Source organism: Trichosurus vulpecula, chromosome 1 (assembly GCF_011100635.1).
Source record: "Trichosurus vulpecula isolate mTriVul1 chromosome 1, mTriVul1.pri, whole genome shotgun sequence".
NCBI classification, from domain to species: domain Eukaryota; kingdom Metazoa; phylum Chordata; class Mammalia; order Diprotodontia; family Phalangeridae; genus Trichosurus; species Trichosurus vulpecula.
In genome coordinates this window covers 153,537,093-153,560,260 of record NC_050573.1, presented here as the reverse complement: position 1 = coordinate 153,560,260, position 23,168 = coordinate 153,537,093, and the positions used below count along the sequence as shown (strand labels likewise).

General features: G+C 36.1%; 1 protein-coding gene and 1 pseudogene across 1 annotated transcript in view; one reads left to right on the top strand and one right to left on the bottom strand.

Moving 5' to 3' along the window:
- LOC118834971 overlaps positions 1 to 5,660 on the top strand; it is a 51,472-nt pseudogene extending 45,812 nt beyond the window's left edge.
- Positions 5,661 to 12,448: 6,788 nt separating this feature from the next.
- The window catches only part of VIRMA (vir like m6A methyltransferase associated), an 87,729-nt gene continuing 77,009 nt past the window's right edge, over positions 12,449 to 23,168 (bottom strand). Inside the window, exons 17-24 of the mRNA XM_036759336.1 lie at positions 21,137 to 21,269; positions 18,575 to 18,727; positions 17,935 to 18,095; positions 17,163 to 17,259; positions 15,379 to 15,545; positions 14,388 to 14,719; positions 13,520 to 13,663; positions 12,449 to 12,794 (exon numbers count right to left, since the gene is read on the bottom strand). Coding sequence (XP_036615231.1) covers positions 12,640 to 12,794; positions 13,520 to 13,663; positions 14,388 to 14,719; positions 15,379 to 15,545; positions 17,163 to 17,259; positions 17,935 to 18,095; positions 18,575 to 18,727; positions 21,137 to 21,269 — 1,342 coding nt within the window. The 3' untranslated portion in view covers positions 12,449 to 12,639. The remainder of the gene's footprint in view (positions 12,795 to 13,519; positions 13,664 to 14,387; positions 14,720 to 15,378; positions 15,546 to 17,162; positions 17,260 to 17,934; positions 18,096 to 18,574; positions 18,728 to 21,136; positions 21,270 to 23,168) is intronic.

Here is a 23,168-nt window from a genome sequence, read left to right as displayed (position 1 = left end):
CAGAAGTAACAACAGCTGTAGCTGCCCCACCTCCGCTGCCCCCGGGGCTGGAAGCCGAACCCCGAACTCCTTCCACTCCTGCAGCTTTTCCCACTAACCTTCTCCGCAGTCTTTGGTGTTTGTGGGTCGAGGGGTCTGGTAACTGCCGCAGCTCACATATTCAGGGCGCTAGGGCCCCCTCCGCCCGGCTTCTGGTCTGGATCGTCCACGCCGCTCAGGCTGGGCTCTGCTCCACTCCGTTCCCAGCTCCCAGCTCCCAGCTCCGTGTGGAATAGAGCTCACCCAGAGACCATCCGGGCTGTCCTGGGCTGGAGCCCTGCTTCCCTCTGCTGTTCTGTGGGTTCTGCTGTTCTAGAATTGGTTCAGAGCCATTTTTATAGGTTTTTGGAGGGACCCGGGTACGGAGCTCACTCTAGTCCGTGCTTACCCTATCCACAATGTTGATAAAAAAAAATTTTAAACAGCAGAGGAGGGGCTGAGTAGAGGTCTTTGGGGCACACTACCAAGATGTCAACATCATTGAGCCATTAATGAGCCCAGCCATTCTACCAGGTCCAAACCCACCTAACCAAAGTATCATTTAACCTAAAGGCATCCTGCCTCCAAGAATAACATGAAGCATTTTGTCAAGTGGTTTGCTAAGATCTAGCCAAACTGTACCTACAGCATAGTCCTGATGTGGTGCCTGTCAGAAATGGGAAGAATTTATCCGCCATTAACTGGAGTTGATGAAGTGGACTCTTTGTGATCACTCTTTCCTTTCTTAGTTGTCCTTAGTTAACTATTCTTTTAATAATATGTTGTAGAATATTTCCAGGAATCCAAGTTAGATTCTGTGCTATATTTTGAAGACATTCTTTTCTTTTCCCTTTTCTGAAAATCAGGACATTTGTGCTTCTCTAGGCTTGAGGCATCTCTCCTGTTTGCTTATGTCATTTCAGTGGTCATTGGGAGTAGTACAGTAATCACATCCACCAGGTCTTTCTTCTATTGCCCTAAATTACAGTAGTTGGTCTGAACTTGGTAATTTGATCTTACCAAGGACAGCACTCATTAGGACAGATCCCTAATGGTACTGAGTTTCACCTCCCCATTAGCCATTTTTTGTTCTCATTTTTTCAGTTCAAAGATAATTTTCTTTGCCAGAGAAAACAGAAGGAAATTAAGAATTGTGCAGCTCTATCATCTACATCATACTTCTTAGCCAGGATTTTGATATCATTCCTGTGGTTCTGCGCATATGTTCATATGGTCTGTAGTATGCTCCAGTGAAAATACTGTCTCTCTTTACTGATCTCCACTATCCTCGTCTCATTGATACTTGTGATGTGAAATTTGCTTCCTTGCATTAGGATCTCTAATTCACCCAAAATGTTACCCATATTTTGTAATTTTCTATGTAGACATCCAAAACTAAGGTTTTTTTTCTTTGATTTCATCTCCTACAAATTTCCAGATAGCTCTACTGATATTTTTCTTCCTACTCATGGTTGTCAAACTTTTTGATCTCAGGATCTCTTTACACTCTTAAAAATTTTTGAGGACCCCTGTGGAAAGCTTTTTCCATTTAACATATTAGTTATTAAGATGTCTAAATATTATTATGAAAAATAGTTCTGATCTTGAGGATCCCCTGAAAAATTTCAAGATCCTGGTGGGGTGGCAGGGGTGGTAGTGGGAATCTGTGTTCTGTTTCTAAGTTGGATAGATTTAGGCATATTTTCCTCATTGCTCTTCCTTTTCATTTAAAGTCCTTTTAGTAAGATTTCTAAGACCCGAGGTAAATACACTTTTGCCTTTGTCCAAGTTATTGATGAAAAGTTAAATAGTTCAAGGCTAAGCACAGATTTTGGAGGTACTGCAGTGCAACTTCCTGTCATGTGGACATTGAGCCATTAACTGTTCTTTGAATCTGGCTATCCTACCAATTCTGAATCCATTAATTATTGTAAGTACCCAGTCTACATTTCTCCGTCTTCTCCACAGGAATGTTAGAGATATTTCATCAAAAAACCTAGGTTAAGCTATATCCACAACATTCCCATCATCTGTTCTGTTAGTTATCCTGTCAAAAAGCAAATGAAGCTCATTTGTTAGTTATCACACACCTCCTTTTGACCCAAGCCCTATCTTTTCTTTGGTCTTACTTTTCTCCCAGTACATCTAAACAAATCCTTTGCGTTGTCCTCAGTTTCTTCTGACAGGATTTTTACAAGACCATAACATGCTTTTATATTCATCTGCTGTTGCCTGGCTTTGCTTGCATCTTCTGTATAATTATTTTCTAATCTAAAGTTGTAAATGGGAGCCCATCAGACTTTTTAGACAAGTCTTCTTCATTGGAATTGTTTTCCTTTGTGTTTTCAGAATTTCATTCTTGAGACTTTCCTATTCCTCTTGAAATAATATCTACTATAGAATTTTAATTCAACAAACGTTTGAATAATTGACTATCTCTCATTGCAACTTTATCATGCCTTTGTGTGGCTTGTGTTCTGCTTCCCAGACTTGCCTCTTTCCTTGCTGGTGATCTGTATTCCACTCACAAAACCTGTTGTTTATTTCTCCATTGATCTTTACTCAAATGGTTCCATACTTTGTTCTTGTAGTTCCTGAATATCCTCATTAATTTGTACCTTTTTAATGTACACTGCTGTGCCACCCTGTTCTGCCTTTTTTATCTCTTTTGAATGGCATTGTCAGAGAAAAGAAGGGAACATATGTGAGAGATATTATGAAGGTAAAACTGACAGGCCTTGGCAACATAATGGAGGAGGGGTAAGAAAGTGAGCAATCAAGGAGTTTATCTAAATTGCAAGGCTGGGTGATTGGGAGGATGGTGATTCCCTTGAATGTAATAGGAAAGTTAGGAAGAGAAAAGGTTTGGGGGGTGGAGTGGGGGGAAGAGGGAGAAGATGAGTTCAACTTTGGACATGTTGAGTCCAAGATGTCTATAAGATATTCAGTTAGAGCTGTGTAGTAGACAGTTGGAGATGTTAAACTGGAGATAAAGAAAAGAGGTTATGGTTAAGACAAATAGATTTAAGAATCACAAGCATAGAAATGATAAGTGAATCCATAGGACCTGATGAGATTACCAAGTGAAACATTATAGAGAGAAAAGAAGATAAGAGGGTCCAGGACAGAGCTCTGAAGGATATACCCAGTTAAGCTGAGACCTGAACAAAGATCCAAAGAAGAAGACTGAAGAGCAGTCAAATAGGTAAGAAGGGAACCAGCATAAAGTAATGTCACAAAACCCTCGAGTATCAAGGAAAAGGATGGCCAAGAGAGTCAAAGACTGCAGAGGAAATCAAGAAGAATGAGGATTGAGAAAAGGCCATTAAATTTGGCAATTAAGAAATCATTGATAACCTTTGAAGAGATCAGTTGAATGATGAGATCAGAACCCAGACTGAAGAGTTAGGAGACAGGAAAGAAAGTAAAGGCATCAGTTGCAGGTGGCCTTCTCAAGGAGTTTATCCACAAAAGGGAGACCTCGAGATGTGAAACAATAACTAGCAGGATGGATTGAGGAAGGTTTTTGATGGTTGAGACATGGACATGTTTGCAAGACAATAGGCAGAGAGAGATTGAATTAAGAAATGGAGATGCTAATGGGGCAATCTGCAATCTGCCCCTGCAGGGAGGTTTGCCTTGTAAGGAAAAGGGCCATGTTTTAATGTAAGACGGATGAAAAAGGAGATAATGGTAGAAGGCATCTGAGTGATGAGATGAAATGTTCAGAAAAAGAGGAACCGCTGAGCAAATGCCCTCAGTTTTTTTCAGTGAAATACTGAGATAAGGTTTTCAGTTGAGAGGGTAGGGGAATGCTAAGGGAGATTTGAGGAAAGATAAATCCTTGGATTTTGTCTCCTGTTCCACTTCTAGAAGCCTCCAATGCTATTCTTCCACCATTGTAGCTATTCTTTATGATAATCTGCCCAGGGGAAGGGGTGGAAGAGGATGGGGAATAGAATTTTCTTCCCTGATCCTTCTCCATTTAAAGCCCTTTCGATTAAATTTGCAAGACACCCAGTAAATACATTCTTATCACTGTTTATTAGATGCATTCCCATCTGGTCAGGGATGTGTAGTCCCTATACTTTAGATGTAGAAATTAAAGTTTCATTCTCAAACAACTTCTTAAGCTATCCTCTTTTCTGTATTCCTTGTGTCCCAAAAGTCTAAAGTGGACCTGCCTAAGACTTCATAATCATTGACAATATTCTTTTAGGTTTTTTTCTTGCAGTGTCATTTGTATCCAGATGAATGCATCATAAGTGGTTGTCATCTTTTTATATGTCTTGGAAAGTTTTCTCTTGTGTCTGGGATAGAAGACTCTGGAAGAAAAAACTACTCGGCAAGACATACATCACTCGTCTGTCGTAGTGATCAAGCTGACAAAGAGCTGCAAGGAGTTTTCCACTGACCCTTCCTGGATAAGCTTATCTGATAGCTTCTGTGGCTCTGCTACATCATTTTTTGGGAAAATGAGCAGCACCTATCTCTGTCCTCTTCAGGAAGGACCTCAAATATGTACACCTCTAATAGTACAGCTGTCCTTTTCCTTCCCTTTTTGTTAAGGGTCAAGTTTCCCTTTTTCCACCTCAGACCCCTTTTCCCCTCAATGAAGCCTTGCTTCTATTTCTTTTAGAATATTTCATCACCCCTTGACTACCTAGAGCCTAGAGCATAGAGAAGCACTCTTCAAGACCTTTTTCACTAGGAAAGAGATTGATCTACACACAAAACATGTATAGTAGGTAGTCCCTTGGCTATTGCAGAAATACAGACATCCACACTCAGAGTCACTTTACAATTTTCCCTACTTTTCATAGAGGTTGGTACTTTCAGCATTGTCTTAAAAAAAACTACTAGTTGTTTACAACTCTATCTTCAATACCTGGTTAAAATTTTTATAGCCATTTATCACCTCCTAATAACTTGAGAGCCCCACTGAAGGCTTCAGATGAGGTGCTACACAAGATAGCTATGGACTTGGCTATTTCACATTAAATAGATTCAATCTGAACTCAATCCTAGTCTGGATCTTTTAAAACTATTCTGAATATTTTGGGCAAAAATAAAATCTGTTTGTATCTATACAGTTACCCCATACTTTTATATTTTGTTTCTGGACAGGTGCTGCACAATTCTTCAACCTAGAAACATCCATAATGGATCTGTCACCTTATTGCAATCATATGGACTTTGTAATCATTTGCTTCTGAATGTAGCATATAATTGCAATTGTTATACTGAGTTATTAACTATAAAAATTTTTGAACAGTACTGCTACTTAGGAGTGGAGTTAACCTCAGACACTTTACTGCATTAAATCATTCTCTATATTTTCATATTTAGATTTACATTTTTAAGTACTTTTATCCCAAATTGAAATTACAGTTTAGAAAACTGTCTACATCAATGTTTTAAAGACATGTACTATGCCATAGAATATGTGCCTTTTAACATATGGACTTGTTACACAATTTTCTACATCACTTGCATAATTAGTTACACTTAACTAGGTAAACTTAATAGGAAAATTTTCACTGTTTGCCTAACAAAATGAGCAGGACTTTATGAGACTGATGATAGTTATCATCTTTGGATATGCTACATTGCTATAATTAATTTGGCTTTATAATAGTGTTCCAAATAAACCTTTGTTTATAAATAATTGTCTAAAATAATTTTTTTTCCTTTTTTCAAAAATTTTATTCTATAAGGTGAAAAAAACTTATATGATGGATGAAATAGGGCTCTATAAAACAAAATCTGGAGGCAGAGAAAATATTCCAAATGAGTATTTTCTGAGGAAAAAAAAACATTACAAGTTATCAGTTAAATTTTGTAGATGCTGAAAGCTATGGAAAGACTTTTTTTGAGGGGAAAGGGTATGTGGGGCAGGGGAGGAATCAATCCAATGATTTTCATTTTTTCTATAGAAAATATCATAAAAACAGTATCTACCCCACAGTTGTTTCTTACTATTAAAGAAATCAAATGTACACACTTACCTTGTACTTCTAAGTGTCAAACTTAACTCATGGACTTAGGGCAGTGCCTCTGAGTCTCCCCTTCTTGTCCATGCCAGAAGTCCAAGGGCTAGCCTCTCCCTAGCCTGATCCCATCCTGATGAGCATGGGAGCTTTTACCTGCTCTAGTTCTATTCTGGAATGGTTGGTCCACCCTCCTTAGATCCCACAGGCTCACTTCCTTAAAGCTGGGCTTCCTGCAGACACGCAACTGCCTTAGTCCAGTGCAGCTCGGAATTCCTGAGCTCAAGAGATACATCAGCCTCTGCCTGCCTCCCCAACAGCTGGGATTACAGGAGTGTGTCACCACACACAGATAATAATTCCTTTCATACAGTAACTAGAGTCAGAGAATTAACATTTGATATCTTTAATATCATCATAACTAGTTACAAAAGATCATATGAAATTATTTGAAATTGTTTACACTGAAGTCACATTACTTGTTTAAAATACATTAACAATAATCAGTCAGGAGGCAGCATGGTACAATGGAAAGAAAACAGATTTGGAGTCAGAGGACCTGGGTTCGAATCCCAATGGGGCTACTTACTGCCTGCATAACCTTGATCAAGTCAAGTCACTTGGACTAGATGGCCTCTAAGGTCCCTTCCAGCTCTAAATCTATGATCCCATGATTCCATGTTCTACGAAAAACAGTACTGAAGTAATACATCTGTTGGCAACTGTTCTTGGCCTTATTAACTGCAACACAACCTGAATGTAATTATCGCACAGAATTTGCTCTAAGGTAGGGCCACTCTGGACTTCACCTAAAATAGGTTATTTTTGAAAATACCAGAAAGCTCTCTAGTTTTCATCTATAATGGTAAAGACTTTCTTGGGCTCCAGTGTACAGATAACAGGCATATAATTTAAACTGATCATTTTAATGGTCTTTGTAATTTAAAATGCAGGCATAAAATCATAATCAATATTTTCTGCTTTCCAGTAATCCACTGTGTATTTTATGAACACTAAGTTCTGAATTTCAGTAAGCACTTGAACAAGTTTCATTGTCTTGCTTTTTCTGCATGCTTAGTTAATTCAAAAAAGGTTCTTTTTTATCCAGTTGAATTTTTAAAATAAAATCATTAACTCAAAAATGCATTAAAACCCTCAGACAGTATGAAGTATGTTATTTATAAAAGATTATGGCTTACAGCTACTTCTGGTTAAGTGAGTCCTTGCTTATGCATCCTGAGGGGGATCATGGTTCTAAAGATTTGCTCTAGAAAAGGGATTCTTAACCTTTTTTGTGTCATGGACCCTTTTTCTCAGAATATTTTTAAGTGCATAAAATAGATCAGATTACAAAAGAAATCAATTGTATTGAAATAATGATGTATTTTTCCCCATCCAAGTTCATCCTGCTCTAGAAAGAACCCAGAGAACATTATAATTTTGTCAAAAGCTTCCCCCAGAGATTATTTTTTAAACTGTTAGGGTAGATCCCTAGAACTGAATCCCTAGGGTCTTGCCAAGCCCCAGAATGAAATGAGTGCCCTACACCTATCTTAATAAAAAGCTATGTCCTAACAACTCCCAAAGCCTCTTTACAGTATAGAAGGAAAAACAAGGAAGTCACTTAATACTTGGCAAATACAACCCATTAATTCGGCAACTATTTATAAATTTTAAGTCGTACAAAAAAGAAATGGCCCTCTTGCTCTCACTTACTCAACTTTATACCAACCTTAGTCTTTTTATCTTAGAATGAAATTTTTTTTTCAGTTCAGAGTTTCTTCCATTTTATGTATATTTACTTCAAAAGTTTTTGTCTAATGAGCTAGAGTAACCGCAAGCAGAGTAAACAGAAACAACACTTCCAGAACACCGTGATAACATGAAACACAACAGTTAAACTCCTACAAAACATGAAATACCAGCCATAACTTGAATGTAGCCGTCAAAAGCAGACTCAAAACAGTGCCCGGCACATAATAAATGCTTCTTGACTGACTCACAGTCCACTTCAGCAAACCCACCCCCATCACTCCCCACAAAACAAAAACATACTTCTCATTGCTGCAAATAGAATAAAAGCACAAATCAAACATTTTATGTACACAGATTGAAGAAACCTATCACACCTACAGTTTTGTTCTTAAAAGTCGGTCTAGTTCTAGTCAGTCTTCTCCTAAGACTTTTTCCTATTGTAAAGCAATAATCCATACCCCTATGGAGCAGAAATTTAAAACTTCAATACAGATGAAAATCCTACGAAAATGCTAACATTTGACCTTATCCAGACAGAAATGGGACTGCCCTCATTTACAATCCATATTTATATAGCCATGATCAAATGATTTTTTAAAAAATTAAAAGATTCTCCTGACAATCACTTGTCAAAATGTTACAGAATTGTTAAGACTAGATTCTTAACTAATTGCTTTATAGAATCTCAGAATTGGAAGGCACCTCAGAGACTACATAGTCTAACGATTATCTTAGAAGTAATAACCTTTACGATATACCCAAGCATCTATTGCTCATAGCATTCCAGTAAGGGAGGGACTCCATTATCATTAGGAAGTTTTTTCCTCTATTGGGCCTAAATCTAACTCCACCACCTCTACTACTCATTCTCTGTTCTGCCCTTTGGTGCCACCCTCCATATGATAGTAACCAAATATTTGAACTACTGTACTTCTCCTAAGTCTTATCTTTCCTAGGCTTAGCATCTCCAGGCCCTTCCACCAGCATTTGACTCAATTTGAGTACTAAGAACTTATTTCTCAGGTAGGCCCTCATCTCTTCATCTGGATTTTTAAAATAAAACGTTTTGTCTGAAAACTTAACTATGTTAATATGAGTGCTACTCTGATGCCTCGTCATGATGTTAAAGGTGACCCTGGATTTTGCAGGCTAGAACAGTCCTATCAAGCTGGAAAGTGTTCAAGTATTTAACTACCTAGCTGCCATCTGTGGACCAGCTTAGTTACACCTGAAGATGGTCAGCATAAAAAGGTTAGCTGCTAGGTCAAAAGTTTCTTAACCTGGCATCCATGAACTTGTTTGTTTATATTTGATAACTATTTCTGTATAATTGCTTCTTTTATAATGATTCATATCTTAGTTTTTGCATTTAAAAACATTATTTGGAGGGCTCTACAGGCTTTACCAGACTGCCAAAGGAGTCCAGGATACCATAAAGGTTAAGAACCCCTGTCCTAGGGCATGCTTTTTGAACACAGAAGCTCATTAAAAATGATTACTAGGGGCTAGAGTAGGTTATGGCCTGCTCATTGGAGGGAATACCCACGAAAATAAAGTTCTGAAATAACTTGCAGGTTAACTAACCAAATGCAAACCAGCTAGAATCTTAGCCTTCCTCAAATTATGATCATTATAAAAAGAGAATCCATTGACAAAATATGCTCACAGAGCAAATACTAAACTCTTCTAACCACAAGAAACCTGTATTTGCAGGGCTCCTTCCTTCAAGGGAGGGCTTTTCACATCACATTCTGCCTCATAGTCTACAACCATCTTAGGTTTATTTGAGAGGATAATTGTTTACTATTTTTTACCAAGTAATTCCAGAAAAAATAAGCTACTGCTTGATACAGCATTGTCCAAAATTTCTCATCCCTCCTTTTGAATTAACTTCCTCAAAAATTAAAACTAAGTTTATCTGATTCCCTCATGAATTTTTTAATGCTCTTATGTGCTTAGGAACTCACTCTTAAACTTGAAACTTTATCATATTTCCGAGAAGAGCACATTTTCTTATTCTACGTTTGGCAATGGCTACTGACCAAAAAGAATAAAAATTTCATCTGACACAGGACTTATAATACAATGATTAGCTAGTAGCACTTTTTGCCATGATAGGTAACAACATTTCAGAGCTCCTCTCTTTCCATTTTCTTAAGAGAGTAACATAAACAATTCTCAATTTTGGCTATGGGTCTAACAAAGGACAAGTGTTTCCAGAAAGTATCTGATGTATTTTTCATTACTTGCTTTGATGATCTGTGATCTCACTAATATGGATACTTCTTCCCATGGGGTAGATTTCAACCCATACACAATTAGTTCATCCTGTGAAATTCTTGTCCTTGCTGAGGGACTTCCTCTAGAGCTCAGTGTTCCATGGATATGAGTGGAGAACAACAGCCCCTCTACATGGACTATTCCCTCACTCTTCTATGATCCTGGCATGTGGTTTCTTTTCTGATCGTTATACTGAGAGTATGCTACCACCTACTCAAAGCCACCATGTGTCTTTCCATTGAGCTTTTGGGAACCTGAAACTAATTCCTTAGTTCAGTGATAGTGGTATTTCCATGCTTAAGCAGTATCAATAGAACAATATTGGTGTTTAAAAGACAAGTCTTTGTTTCAGAGTAAAACTGGTATCATTCAAGTAAGAGCACAATTTTCTACAGGCAGCCTAACCCATTTGCTTCCTCCAATTCTAGGCACAATTCACTGTGAGTCTGAAGTATCTCTCCAAGATGTATAGAACAATGCACCTGTTTGATGGGCTTTCCCTCCAGTTGAACATAATAGTCTAGACAACACTCATTATCCATCCCCTTGATTTCTTCCTGTGTGGATAAGCCAAACTCTCTTGAGTGATTATGGATCTTTTTTATGAGGCTCTACAATGTTACATAACTGGATATAATCATCAGTACAATGCCATTTGCAAGCAGGCACATCTGGAGTGCCTCAGCATCTATATAAGCAAGCCCCCTTCCCCTTGGACTCTATCCTGGACATCCTTCATGATTATGGCATGGCAACCACCTTTGGTGAGACTACATCTCTGTTTTATACCTTTTCTATTTACAATCAATGAGAAGACAGAATGAAGTTATCTCTGTTCTATCTTTCAAGACTCAAAACAATTTTAATGTACTCTTAAGATATATTTGTTAAATCAAATTTTTTAATAATCAACAAAATTTTCAAAAACCTACCTATTCCCCTTTCCTATCTTCATCAACACCTATGACTAATGCATATTATTAACTAATTTCTAAAAGGTGACCTATTTTTCCCAAAAATAATCTCTTAAAAACATAAAAGCATCCTGACAAATAGCTGCTTTCCTATTCAGATTCACATCTGCCACTGACAAACTCTACCTCGGGAATAGAGTAACATCCTACACAGACAAGGAATGAACTTGGAGGAAGCCTCCTCCAGACATATCCATGGGATCCAATAATTAAAAACAGAGGTGAAGAGGTTCTTTCTGCAGACTTTCGAGTACTCCTATAATCACAACCTAAAGGACCATAATATGTAACTTTCCAGTTTCCTACATTCCCTTATTACCACTCATTTGAAGCTTATCTCTAGTCAAAACTGTCAGCCACCAAGTTACTTTTCAATTTCCCTGGATGACTAACCCATTTTAAAAGCAATTTCAATTTCTATATTAACAATTTATTATCTCTGATGTCTTCCTAATAGCTAAAAGCACAATTATAAAACTGAAATAGCTGTAGATCCAACTGGAGCATAGTATTACTCAGTGGTCGCACTACATTAGAACTCGAGACCAAAAGACAAATCAGTGATTTTGTATCTCATTCTACTGAACTTCATGTTAACTTCCATCTTATCCCTATCTCAGATTCCTTTGTCTCCTCTCATAATCTCCTAGGAAATACAGCTACTTAAGAGACCTTCACTATGTTATACAGAACTGTAAACCACAACATTCAGTCTTTAGCACTTCACAGTACTGCACCTTCTACAAAGTGGATTTACGTATGGTAGTTTGGATTCTAAGTGTTAACATTTTTCCACTCACCTTTTTTTTAAACATGAAAGATAACATCTTAACTCAGTAACAGCTAAGAAAAAATGTCTGACATTCTGTTTCCTTCAGTCATTTTCTTATCAAATAGGACCTTTCCTTCCAGCCACCACCTCACAAATACACAACTATAAAAATTAAAAGTATTAGCTGACAAAGAGAAATATACTGTGTTCGTGATAACCATACTTCACACTATTAATGGGAAGACTCAGGGTGACAAAACTCTCCTTGGGGAAAATGCTCTTACTGTATTAAAATTTATTTATTTACTTTGTTTTTTAAGATAAAGTTCAAGTCTTCCTAAATGCTTCTAATTTCTCCCCAAATAGTATTAAAATGTCTTATTATGAAGTATTAATTATAACACCATCGAAACTAGGCTAGTAGTTCCAACCTGAGACACAAAGCAAATTCGTATAGCTTTTCTATCACAAAAGAAAAAAAAACTATTTTTTTCATGTTTTTAACCAGTCAGAGAATAATGCTACTTTTTACACAGGCATAGGATATTTTATAACAAAAAATTGCTAGAACTTTTAATGCCCCAACTGAGAAACATCTTGCATTTTCTATGAAATCCCTCAAAGTGCTTTTTAGAATATAAAGAGAAAATATGCAACCATACATAAAAATGTTTGGATTTTTATTGAAATTTCATGTTTCGTATCAAACAAAATCTTTCTTCAGATAAAAATATTCTCTCAGATGTCTCCCGATATCTGTTTAAGTCTAAATTGGTCCTTTAGTGCCTTAATTTTTAAAAATTGTCTTGATGAAATGTCTATGCTCTCAGAATGTTCCCAAGAATAATTTTTATCGTGTGAAGGACCGTACATGACGACCTCTCCCGCTGCCTCCACTAACAAACTTTCCTCTTGAGCCTCCACTGCCACTATTTGCGCTTGCCCAAGAAGGCCCAAGTCCACCCCGACCTCTGGAAGCACGATCACGTGGACTTGGACGATATCCTACAATAGAAAAAAGTTATTTTAATCCTTGCTCACTTTCCTTGCTCCTGTAAGTAAACGCTTATTTATTATTACTCAATAATATGTTAAATACATTATTCAAAGTAGAACTGAAATTAACAAAACTTTTATTTCATTTAATAGAATATGTAATGCAATTCAGACAAGAACATGACTCTTACATCTAGTACCAAAGACTGACTTTTGGGCCAACTTTACAAATAACTTTAACAAACAAAATGAATTGTACAGAATCACTGGTTTTTTATTGTTATTTGGATTACAAAGGTGATTAGACATTATCTGTCCAAAAGTATTTTTCTAAAAAGGCTATCATCATTATATCAGACCTTGAATCTCTCTGGTATGTGTTCTCTACAGTTCTGCATATGTACATGTCTCCCCCATTAAAATGTAAGCTCCTTAAGGGCAGGCACTATTTCACCTTTGTATTCCTAGTTCCTAGCACGGTAATTGAAATATAGTAAGCACCCTAAGGCCTTGCTAATGGAATTTTTTTTAAAGCCAGATGAGAACAACTGTTTAGTCCTGTCCAAGTTGTCAAAATAGTTCAGGAAATTTCTGTAAATCATTAATAATATCACTAGCTTAAAAATATTAGCATTTAATGTCTCAAAGTATGCTTGTTTTTCATATTCCCATCTGGAAAGGGGCAAACATCTTCCCATATTATCAGTACTATTTGAAAACAAAACACAACCTACCTGCAGAACTGAGTGGCCGAAGTGGTGGTAGAGGGCCCCTGCTGAAATTGCTCTGCCCTCCTCTACTTTCATTGTAGGTTCCTCGTGGTGTACTTTGAGCACTCCAGCTGGAACCTCGGGTTCCCTCACGACGACTATAATTGCCTAAACACAAAACATAATGTCATTATTTAATGACTCACAACTTCACCCTTCATTAAGTCCTAGATTGAAGAAATACTACTGACAGCCTTACTGAAAAACTTTCAGGCAAATAACTGGAATACAGAAGTAACTAACTCAAGAGAAACAACTTCCAGGAAGAATTAAGATAGTTATAGAAATTCCATTCTCTCTCATTCCCATATGTATACTTAGCATTATGTAGGTAACGCGTATATCTACTAGTGAGGATGCATACTTCAATCCTCAAGCATTAGCTCCTAATTTAGACAACCAAAAAACCTTTTTAAAAAATCCTAAAAGGGATCGTTTTACAATATTAGACTGGGAAAGCAATTTGGTAAGTGTAAATTGGTAAACTAAGAATAATCTCAAATTATTTTTGTAATTCAGATGAATAAATCCAATGCATAAAAATCAAAATAATGGTCATAAATGTTACTGAAAGACTTAAGTAGATATTGGGAGTAAAACATGAGAGAAACATTTGCTTGGGTAAGTCAAACTCTCTTTCTTAATGTCCTCCCCACTCCTACATATACATCCACTCTAAAAGCTTCCTTCATAAATGAGAGTCATTGGAATAATTCTGACTAATTAGTAGTATAGTTTTATTTTTTTAAGATAAAAGTTCTTAGGTCTCTTTTTAAATGGAGAAAACGAAGGCGAATTTTCAACTTATTCACTATTTCAAAAAACAAATTACCTTTTGAAGCGGGTGGAGTGAAGAACCTATTCTGACTATGAAAAGCACCTCGGCCTCCTCGGTTCCCTGAAAACCCACCACGAGAAGAAATCTTCTGTGACACTTTGGGTGGCCTTTTTGGTGGTGGTAACCCATCCTGTGGGACCACTTCTTTGCTTTCAGCTGCAACAAAATCATCCACGTGCATAGATGGCGGCCTACTTGTGTTCTGTTTCCTCTGGCGAAAGATATCATGGGGTCTGATGCCCTGTCCAAATCCTCCCCGGCCTCTTCCTCTTGGAGGTGGCACAATGTGTGCTCTCTTGGCAGGTTCAATGTATTCAGATTTTCCACTAGTTAAAATTTTTAAATATTTAAGTTAAAACAAATAGAAAGAATATAAAGAAACTTTCTAAATTTTTTCATATTATCAGAGAAAACAAACTAAAACTGATTTAACTCAGCACTTAAAACTCATACTTTGATAGTTCCCACAAAGATCTCTTCCATTTGTTTCCAAACTTCATTCAAAAGATCACTCAAACCAAAAATAATTCCTTTTCCTTAAAAAGTCAGTATGACCAAAAAAAAAAAAAAAGCATGACTTTTTTATGGAAAACAGCACATAAGAGTGACACACCACATACTACAAAATCGAGGAAAAAAGGGAGGTGACATTATGCTATTTGCAAGTAAAAAACATTTTCTTAATGACCCAATTAATTTCCCTTTTCTTCAAGCACAAGAAAGCAATAAATGTCCAAGACACTCACGTTTTCTTACAACCAAAAAATATAGCAATAGCCCAACTCCCTATACCCAAGCCTGTTTTCAGTCCACTGCTAATAAGCCAACTGAATAAGTGATCTTTACAAGTGGAGTGGGAAAAAGACTCCCAGAAAAGACAGCTTATATTTCAACCACTACTTTGCGTAGTTTATTGGATCATGTTCTTGAATGTTCCTCAGCCATATGCATTTTTTTGAGAGAACTATAGAGTAACAAAGCTTACCTTGATGTTATAAAGGTCTCATGTTTGTGCTTGCCAAGCTTAAACCCTTTTGTAGTTTTTGTCCTCCCAGGAGATGATGGTTCTGACAAAAAGGAACGTTCTAATTCGGCTTGCAAATCAAAGTCACTATAGCATTTCTCAGAGAGCTCTATTAGGTCAACTTTTACCTGCGATCATAAAAGAATAATTTCACAATAGTGCAATTGGTGGGAAGGGGGGTTTCCAGAAGCAACTATTTAAGTGTAATTTTGACAGAAGTTTTCCTAACATAAAATATACCAGAGCCAACATTTAGATAGGTATGGGGGAGGCTGTATGTATACTTTAAAAAAAAAAAAAAAAAGACCTTTTATCAGCAAAGGAAATCCTCTAAAACTGAGTTTCTGAAAAAGCCCATCACCACCCCTGCCCCCGCCCCAAAGATCGAACAGAGAGAGCACAGTCTCACCACCTTTTTAGAGATGATGTAGAATGTCTACAGCTAAAGGGTATAGACATCTATTGATGGAGGGTGATGGCACATGAACTCTCTGGACCAATCACCAAAAGAAAGGAGCCTAAGTCACCAATAGACCTTGTATTTTCTCTATTGCAAAGTTTGTCTACCATACTACTTCCAAGAAGTTCTAGCAGGGGTTCAGTTTAACAGAAATTGTAGTTAAACATACATCATTCTTAAATTGATCAAGTCTAAATTTCTTAAATTTACATAATGAAACAATGTTATTATAAATTAGTTAAATCTTTAATATATCACCTTTCACAGACCAAAATGAGCCAAACCTATAGCTCATTTTAAGAATCTCAAAGTACAATCTCTTATACACTAAACTATCTAGAAAAAGACTTAATATTAAAAGGTACTTTTGGTATTTTTTCATATCAACCTGATTTAAGATAATCCATTTTAGATCTTAAAAAGGTAACACCAACTACGACATTAAAATCATAATACAATTGTGAAAAATAGAAGAGCATGTCTTTTTTTAATCATCAATTAAGTATTCAGCAAAGGATTTCTCAAAAGTGTTTGCAGAATATGATGATAAATAGCTTTTATCTGTTCCTACAATAAAAATATTCAAGTAAAATTTATTTTTTCAAAATGATGCTTCAATACCTCACCATTATTATAATGATGCTCCACTATTAACACATAAATTGGTTGGAAATTCTTTTCCCTCAGAAATTGTGTAGAATAAAAACTTCATAGAAGTTCAATGTGCTTAACTATACATTCAAAAATTTTTCAGTATACTAAAGAATTTAGCATGTTTCCCTCCAAATATAACATATTATGCTACAAAATGATCATTTTACCAAATAAATCCTATTAAAAAAACAGGATTTAGTTGTCATAATACCTTCCCCACACTAACACACAGGATCAACTGAGGATTCCATCATGAGGATTTCTTTCCATTATCCTAGCACCAGACAAGAGCAACAGCTTATAGGAAAACAGAACACCATATACTTGCCCAGAGAAAACAGCCTACCCCAAATACTATAATGGGTACAGTATAATAATGATACAAGATTATAATCCTACCTCTTCAGGACTACTCAAAGATTCATACCACTGATATGAAAGAACTAAAATGAGGTAGATGTGAAAAATAAGAGAAATCTAAATAGAATGAAATGCATTATATAAAAATTATATCACTAATCCAACAACAAAATTTTGACACAAAATAAAATCCATTTTAGGAGCCAAAGAAACTATCACCAACTATAACTTTAAAATAACTCTTTGGATATATATGACAAAATCAATTTACCAAATCTAAATCTGTTTCAATTTCTTCAGCCTGGAATGGAGAGAACCACATGGACTTCAGCTGGTCATCCATAACATCGGCTAGCACATATGCAGTCCTATAACAAAGGTCAGCAAATACAGTGATGATAAGCACACTTCAAAATATTTAAGATCATCTTCCAAATCTTGTATAAAGTATAATTTAAAATATCTGAAGGGTTAGTAAATTTGGTGCTACAGCTTTAAAATAGCTACTTCAGAAAATGAGTCCTTAGCAAAGATTAAACAAGAGTAAAAGTAATATATAGATTGATTCTAAAATGCTGCATAGATTTTGTTCTCTCACTAAATGGGGCTAGCAGTTTATTTTCAAGAAAATTTTTACAACAAATATTCAAAGAATAGGGATCATTCAGTTCAGTACATTCACTTTACAGATAAGAAAATTGAGGCTCAAAAAAATCACACAACCAATCAGTAGCCCAGCAAAGGCTCTAGAGCCCAGGGTGAGCTAAACTCTCACACCGTTTTGTTTTTTGGTTTTTGGTTTTTGGTTTTTGTGAAGCAAACTAGTGAGGTCATTGAAGAATTCTATTTCCCTTTTGTGTTTGTATGCCCAGCCCTGATCACATTGCCTGATATCTCACAGGCACTTAAAAATGTCTGTTGATCAAATATGCCAATTACTAAGGAGGTTGGTTATATTTTATTTTGCAAAAACTAGACAGGTGACATATTTAATATGGCCACTAATTCCAGAGAATGACAAAAACAACAAAAATTTGTTTTACCTATTGTTAAACAGATTTTGAAGAGATTCCGGAGCAGAAAGAACTGGTTCTACGTCTTGATCACTAAGTGGTAAAGGATCACCTGCAGATTCCAGCATTTGTCTAAGACCAACTATGTTGTCCTGCAAAGAATCCAGGCTGTCATCATCTTTAGAATGTTCCTAGATTTAAGATGAAAAAGAAAAAACTTGAATAATAAAGCACGAGTTTAAAAAATAAATAACATTTATTATGCCCACATATTTTTAATGGAAAAAATCTGAGCCATTAAATAAAATTTTTGACATCAATATTTTACTAGGCGAAAAATTTCCATCTTCTAATTAAACAAATTAAAACAACAAACACAAGACTATTTCCAAAAATTCCCTTTATATAAATTGGATAGCAGGGGGTACCCTGCAGGCAAGAGAGTAGGCTACGTTTCAAAAATAACCAAGTTCTTAAAATTTTCAGGAAAGTTGAACAATCTTTCACAAATTGCTAATTTCAGTATTATTTTGAAAAAAATACTACCACCCATTAGAGGGAGCACTATTCAAAACAGTGACAATGAAAAACACAGTAGTTCAGACAGGGAGAAAATATGGTTTTGATTATAGGGAGGGGTTTTTTTGAGTTTTTATTTTTTGTTTTTTACCAAAACATGCTTCTCTAGTTGAAGGAACAAACTTTCTGGACTTTCTTCTTTGCTCTGTAAAAGCTGTTTCAATTCTGCAGCATTAAGACTCAATGTCCTTGATGGATGAGATCCATCTACTTCCATGAGGCCACTGTCATCTCCACAACATCCCTGTAAACATTAGAAATTAAACTAAAATAATAAAGAAACTTGCAAAATTTAGAATTTACATCGAACATCTAAATCATTTAGTGTCTTATTTCACTTGATGGTTTCACTTTATACCTACCAGCACAAAACTGTTAAATGAAGCAATAAAATAAGCAGATGGCTTTAATCTCATAAAAGTGATACAACAACTTTACCTAATGATTTTCAAATATGGCATCATGATGTCTCAAATGTTCTCCCTCAAAATACACTGGTGTCTCACAACATAACTGTTACACAATAATTAACAAAACTATGCCTGCTATTAGAAAGAGCTGACAAAGTTTTACATTTTCTCTCAGGAGACAGGCGAACAAATAAAGAGGATAGCAATCTGCCCACTAAAGATTACATCCCATCAGGTGTAGAAGTGACTATTTTCTGCCTTACAGGAAATAGTCACAGTTCAGTAAGTTTTACTCCTTAATTTGAAGAATTAAAGTGGACAATTTTCAAAACATCCTAAACTTTCTTCTAAATACAAGGATATACAGTCATGTTAACCTCTTAAATATATTACGGAACTATTATCTGAAAATTAAATATTTGCACAAGAAAAAAAAATAATGATTAATCCATTTGTAAACTGCCAAGACCCCTGACTTCTCTTCTTGCTACCTGTACAATTTTTATCCATTATTAACAACTCTATAAGAGAATGGGAAGTATTTAAATACGGCTCAATTATAATCTACCATCACTAAATTTTTTAGTAGACAGTAAACAGATATCAACCAACCAAATAAACAAAAATAAAAGCCAATCTGGTTACCCAGTAGTAGCTATGTTTCACGAAAACAGTTTTGAGGAACATGATGAAAATTATTAGATGTGATATTATGTGAAGATTTCATTTATTCATGGTATCCTTCCTCCATCATTATCATATATAACAGATCATGGTTAAAAATAAAAGAAAATGCCTTTTTAAAGTTGATGATAATTTGTCCTTTGGGTCACAGTTAAAAGTTTGGTGTCTGAAAAATTTTAAATTAAGTTTCACATCTTTTAAAGACCTTTCCATGTGGAAATCTAACTTTTCCTAAATATACAATTTAGGATACAAAGGTATAATTTTTTAATCACTGATGTCAATAGGAAAAACCAAATGAGATGTGAAAATTCAGACGAACCCAAGTATGATACTGTCTCACACCGTTTCATTTTGTCTCATACTTAAGGAAAACACTGATTTTTAGCTTGTTAACACAAAAGACCCTTAGGAATTCAAATGAATTGTAGAAAGATAATCTGTAGCTGGTTGGTGGTTGCCCTTCATTCCTGAAGAGGACCAAAATGACATCACTATGCTAGAGACAAGTTTCACTGTGTACGACTGTAAATGATCAGACCAATACAAGCTCGGAATGTTCTACCACAGGTTGGGCACAAATAGTCCCTGTGAACATCTGGGGTGGATTCTCTAAATTTGCACATCTTACATTTCTTTTGAGCTACTGTCCTAATGCTGAGTAATCTAACTTTTTAGCAGCAAAGTATTTCAAAACTTTATAACTACTCAATTCATAATACAAAATGTAAACTTCTAAAATTAAAAACTTAATGGATAAAAAATAACACTATTTTGCAAATAAAACTCAAATAAAGGAAAATATATTTTATTCTCAAAAAACTTATGCATACCTTAAAACTCTAATTAAAAATTCACATAAAAAAGCTTTTTCTTAATCTGTTGATAAGAATGGTTTATAAAAAGATTTTATTTTCCTAATGTACCTGTTAGTAACATTTTAATAAACAATATCTTCAGCCACTGCAAACACATAAAAATGTTATAGCGGAGACTCAAGTCTAGGCTGCATCTAATCATTGCTGTTAGATCTGTACTAGAAGGTTTAAAGCAGGAGACATCACTTTAGAAGACAGTTCAATTTTTAATTCAAATCTCCAATTAAACATATTCTAATACTATTAATGGGATGTTAGCTCCTTGAGGAAAGGGACTGCTTCATCTATGTCCTTGTAGGCTACCTGCCTAGCCCTGAAAAGGCTATAAATACTTACTGAATGAATGAATCTAAATGTAATGTGCTTCAGTGCCAAAAGCACTTAGTATGGCATCATCCATAATACTTAGTGACTAACAGACAAGGCATACCGGTTTCTGAGTACCATCAATATGGTAAAAAAGAAAAATGAAATTTGAAATAGAAGAAAAACTTTTTTGAAATTACTTTGATCTCAAAGGTCACATTCACACTGGTGCTTTAAAGGCTGCAAGATGCTTGATAAATATGATAACATAAAAGCAATGCATGTTAAAAATAATGAGGCAAAATGGTTTTTAAAATTACTTCATAGTATAGCACAAGTTAATAAATTCAAGAAAGGCTAAATGTATTAACTCACCATTGTATCAGAGTTGAGTATTTGTCTCATGAACTCCAAAAAGGAAGATGCCAGTTCTCCTGTGTCCTTACTAAATGTGCTAACAACTCGTTTCAATAAGCGGTGCAGGGCATTACTGTGTTTTCTTAAAGAACTATTGAGAGGAAGAAAAAACAGTTAAAGATAGTACTACTAAGAGTCATATCAGTTGCCACTAATACAAAGTGAAAAAAGGCCGCACGGGCCTTTATTGTCTATCTAATTCCAACCAAGACCAAAAGAAAATTTCTACCATGACATGCCCAGCAAGTGGTCCAGCCAACCTTTTCTAAGGTTTCTACAAAGGAAAAACTCATAACCCCCTACCCCCAGGTATGACGCACTCACTTTTACTAGTGCTCTTGGTAAGTTTTTCCTGATACCATACCTGAAATTTATCCTTTTGAAGCTTCTAATCTTTTCTAGCAGTTATGTATTCTGAAGCTAAATAGATTAACTTTAATCTTTCCTCCATATAAAAGGCCCTAAAATGCTAAAACACAGATGCCATGTTCTCCTGAACCTTCTCTTCTCCAAGAAAAACTACCTTGGTTCCTTGTCTGGGTACAAAGCCTTTAGTCATCCAGCCTGAACTACTCTGGACATTCTCCATCTTATCACTATCCTTTCTAAAATGTAAAGCCCATAATTGAAACCAGTCCTCCAAACATGTGCAGAGTACATTGAGACTACAACTTCCTTACTCCTGTGAGTCATGCTTCTATCAATGTAGCCAAAGATTCCATTAGTTTTCTTGGTTACTGAACCATGGGGGACATTTCCAGTGGTCCTGATGTATATCTGGCCACAGGACTCAAATGAGTGAGGCTAGTGACTTTGCACAGCCCTCCCTCACTTAAATCCAATTCACTTGCATGTCATGGCATCACATCCATGATGTCATGGTCCCCTTTTAGAACAAAGGACAAACAGCAATCCTGTAAGTAGGAGGAGCTGCCCCACTGGGGAACCAACTGGAATTGGCCAGTTGGGCAATACAGCTCTTTTTCTTCATTCCTTTCTTTCTCTTTACTTTCTTCCTCTTCCTCTTCCTCTACAGATTAGATTTCTTAAGGACCAAGCCTTAAACCCAAATCACTCTAGCTCTCACAGACTGGCCAACAATAAATCCCAGGCCAAAACTCACTTAATCACTGTTTAGACCCTGACTGACTCAGAGTGAATATGGATGGAATTGTTTCTGTTTTGGCCGGAAACCCTGAGGGTCTTGCCCTCCCACTTAGATTTTTTTTTTTCCTGGACCAGGTAAAGAGGCCATTCTTTGACTCACTTTTTTAAACCTAGCCTTAATCAAAGAATTCATGTTGCCTCAGTTAAACTGAGACCTGCTAAAGACTTTAGCTTTAAAAGGCCAAGGTCTTCCACTGCATCCTGGGCCATCTCCTGTGGTCCTGATGTGTATCTGGCCACTGGACACAGATGACTCCACAGGAGAAAATGAGGCTGGTGCCTTTGCACAGCCCTCCCTCACTTAAATCCAATTCACTTGCATGTCATGGCATCACATGTATGATATCATGGTCCTCTTCAAGAATAAAGGACAAACAACAACAGCAATTCTCGTTTTCCCCCCTTAATGGGGAGGGGGGGGTTCCCTAATACATACACACATACACACACACACACACACACACACACACACACACACACACACACGTATATTTTATACAAAGTTGTCTACATGTTATTTTCCCATTAGGTTGTGTGTTCTTCAAGAACAGGGACTAGTTGTTTTTTACCTTTCTTTGTATCCCCCAGCATTTAGCACAGTGTCTGGCATGTAGCAGATGTTTAATAAATGCTTGTTGACTAACAGAAAATAAGTAAAAAATATTCAAATAGACATAAAGTAATTTCCAGAGAAATCATTATCACCTGCTCACCAGAACCTGAGACTGTGGGGAAAATCAGGTATCATTTCCTGTAGGAGGTGGCACTTGAGTTGGGCTTTGAAGAAGGCAAAGGATCCTATGATGTTGAAGTAAGGAAAAAA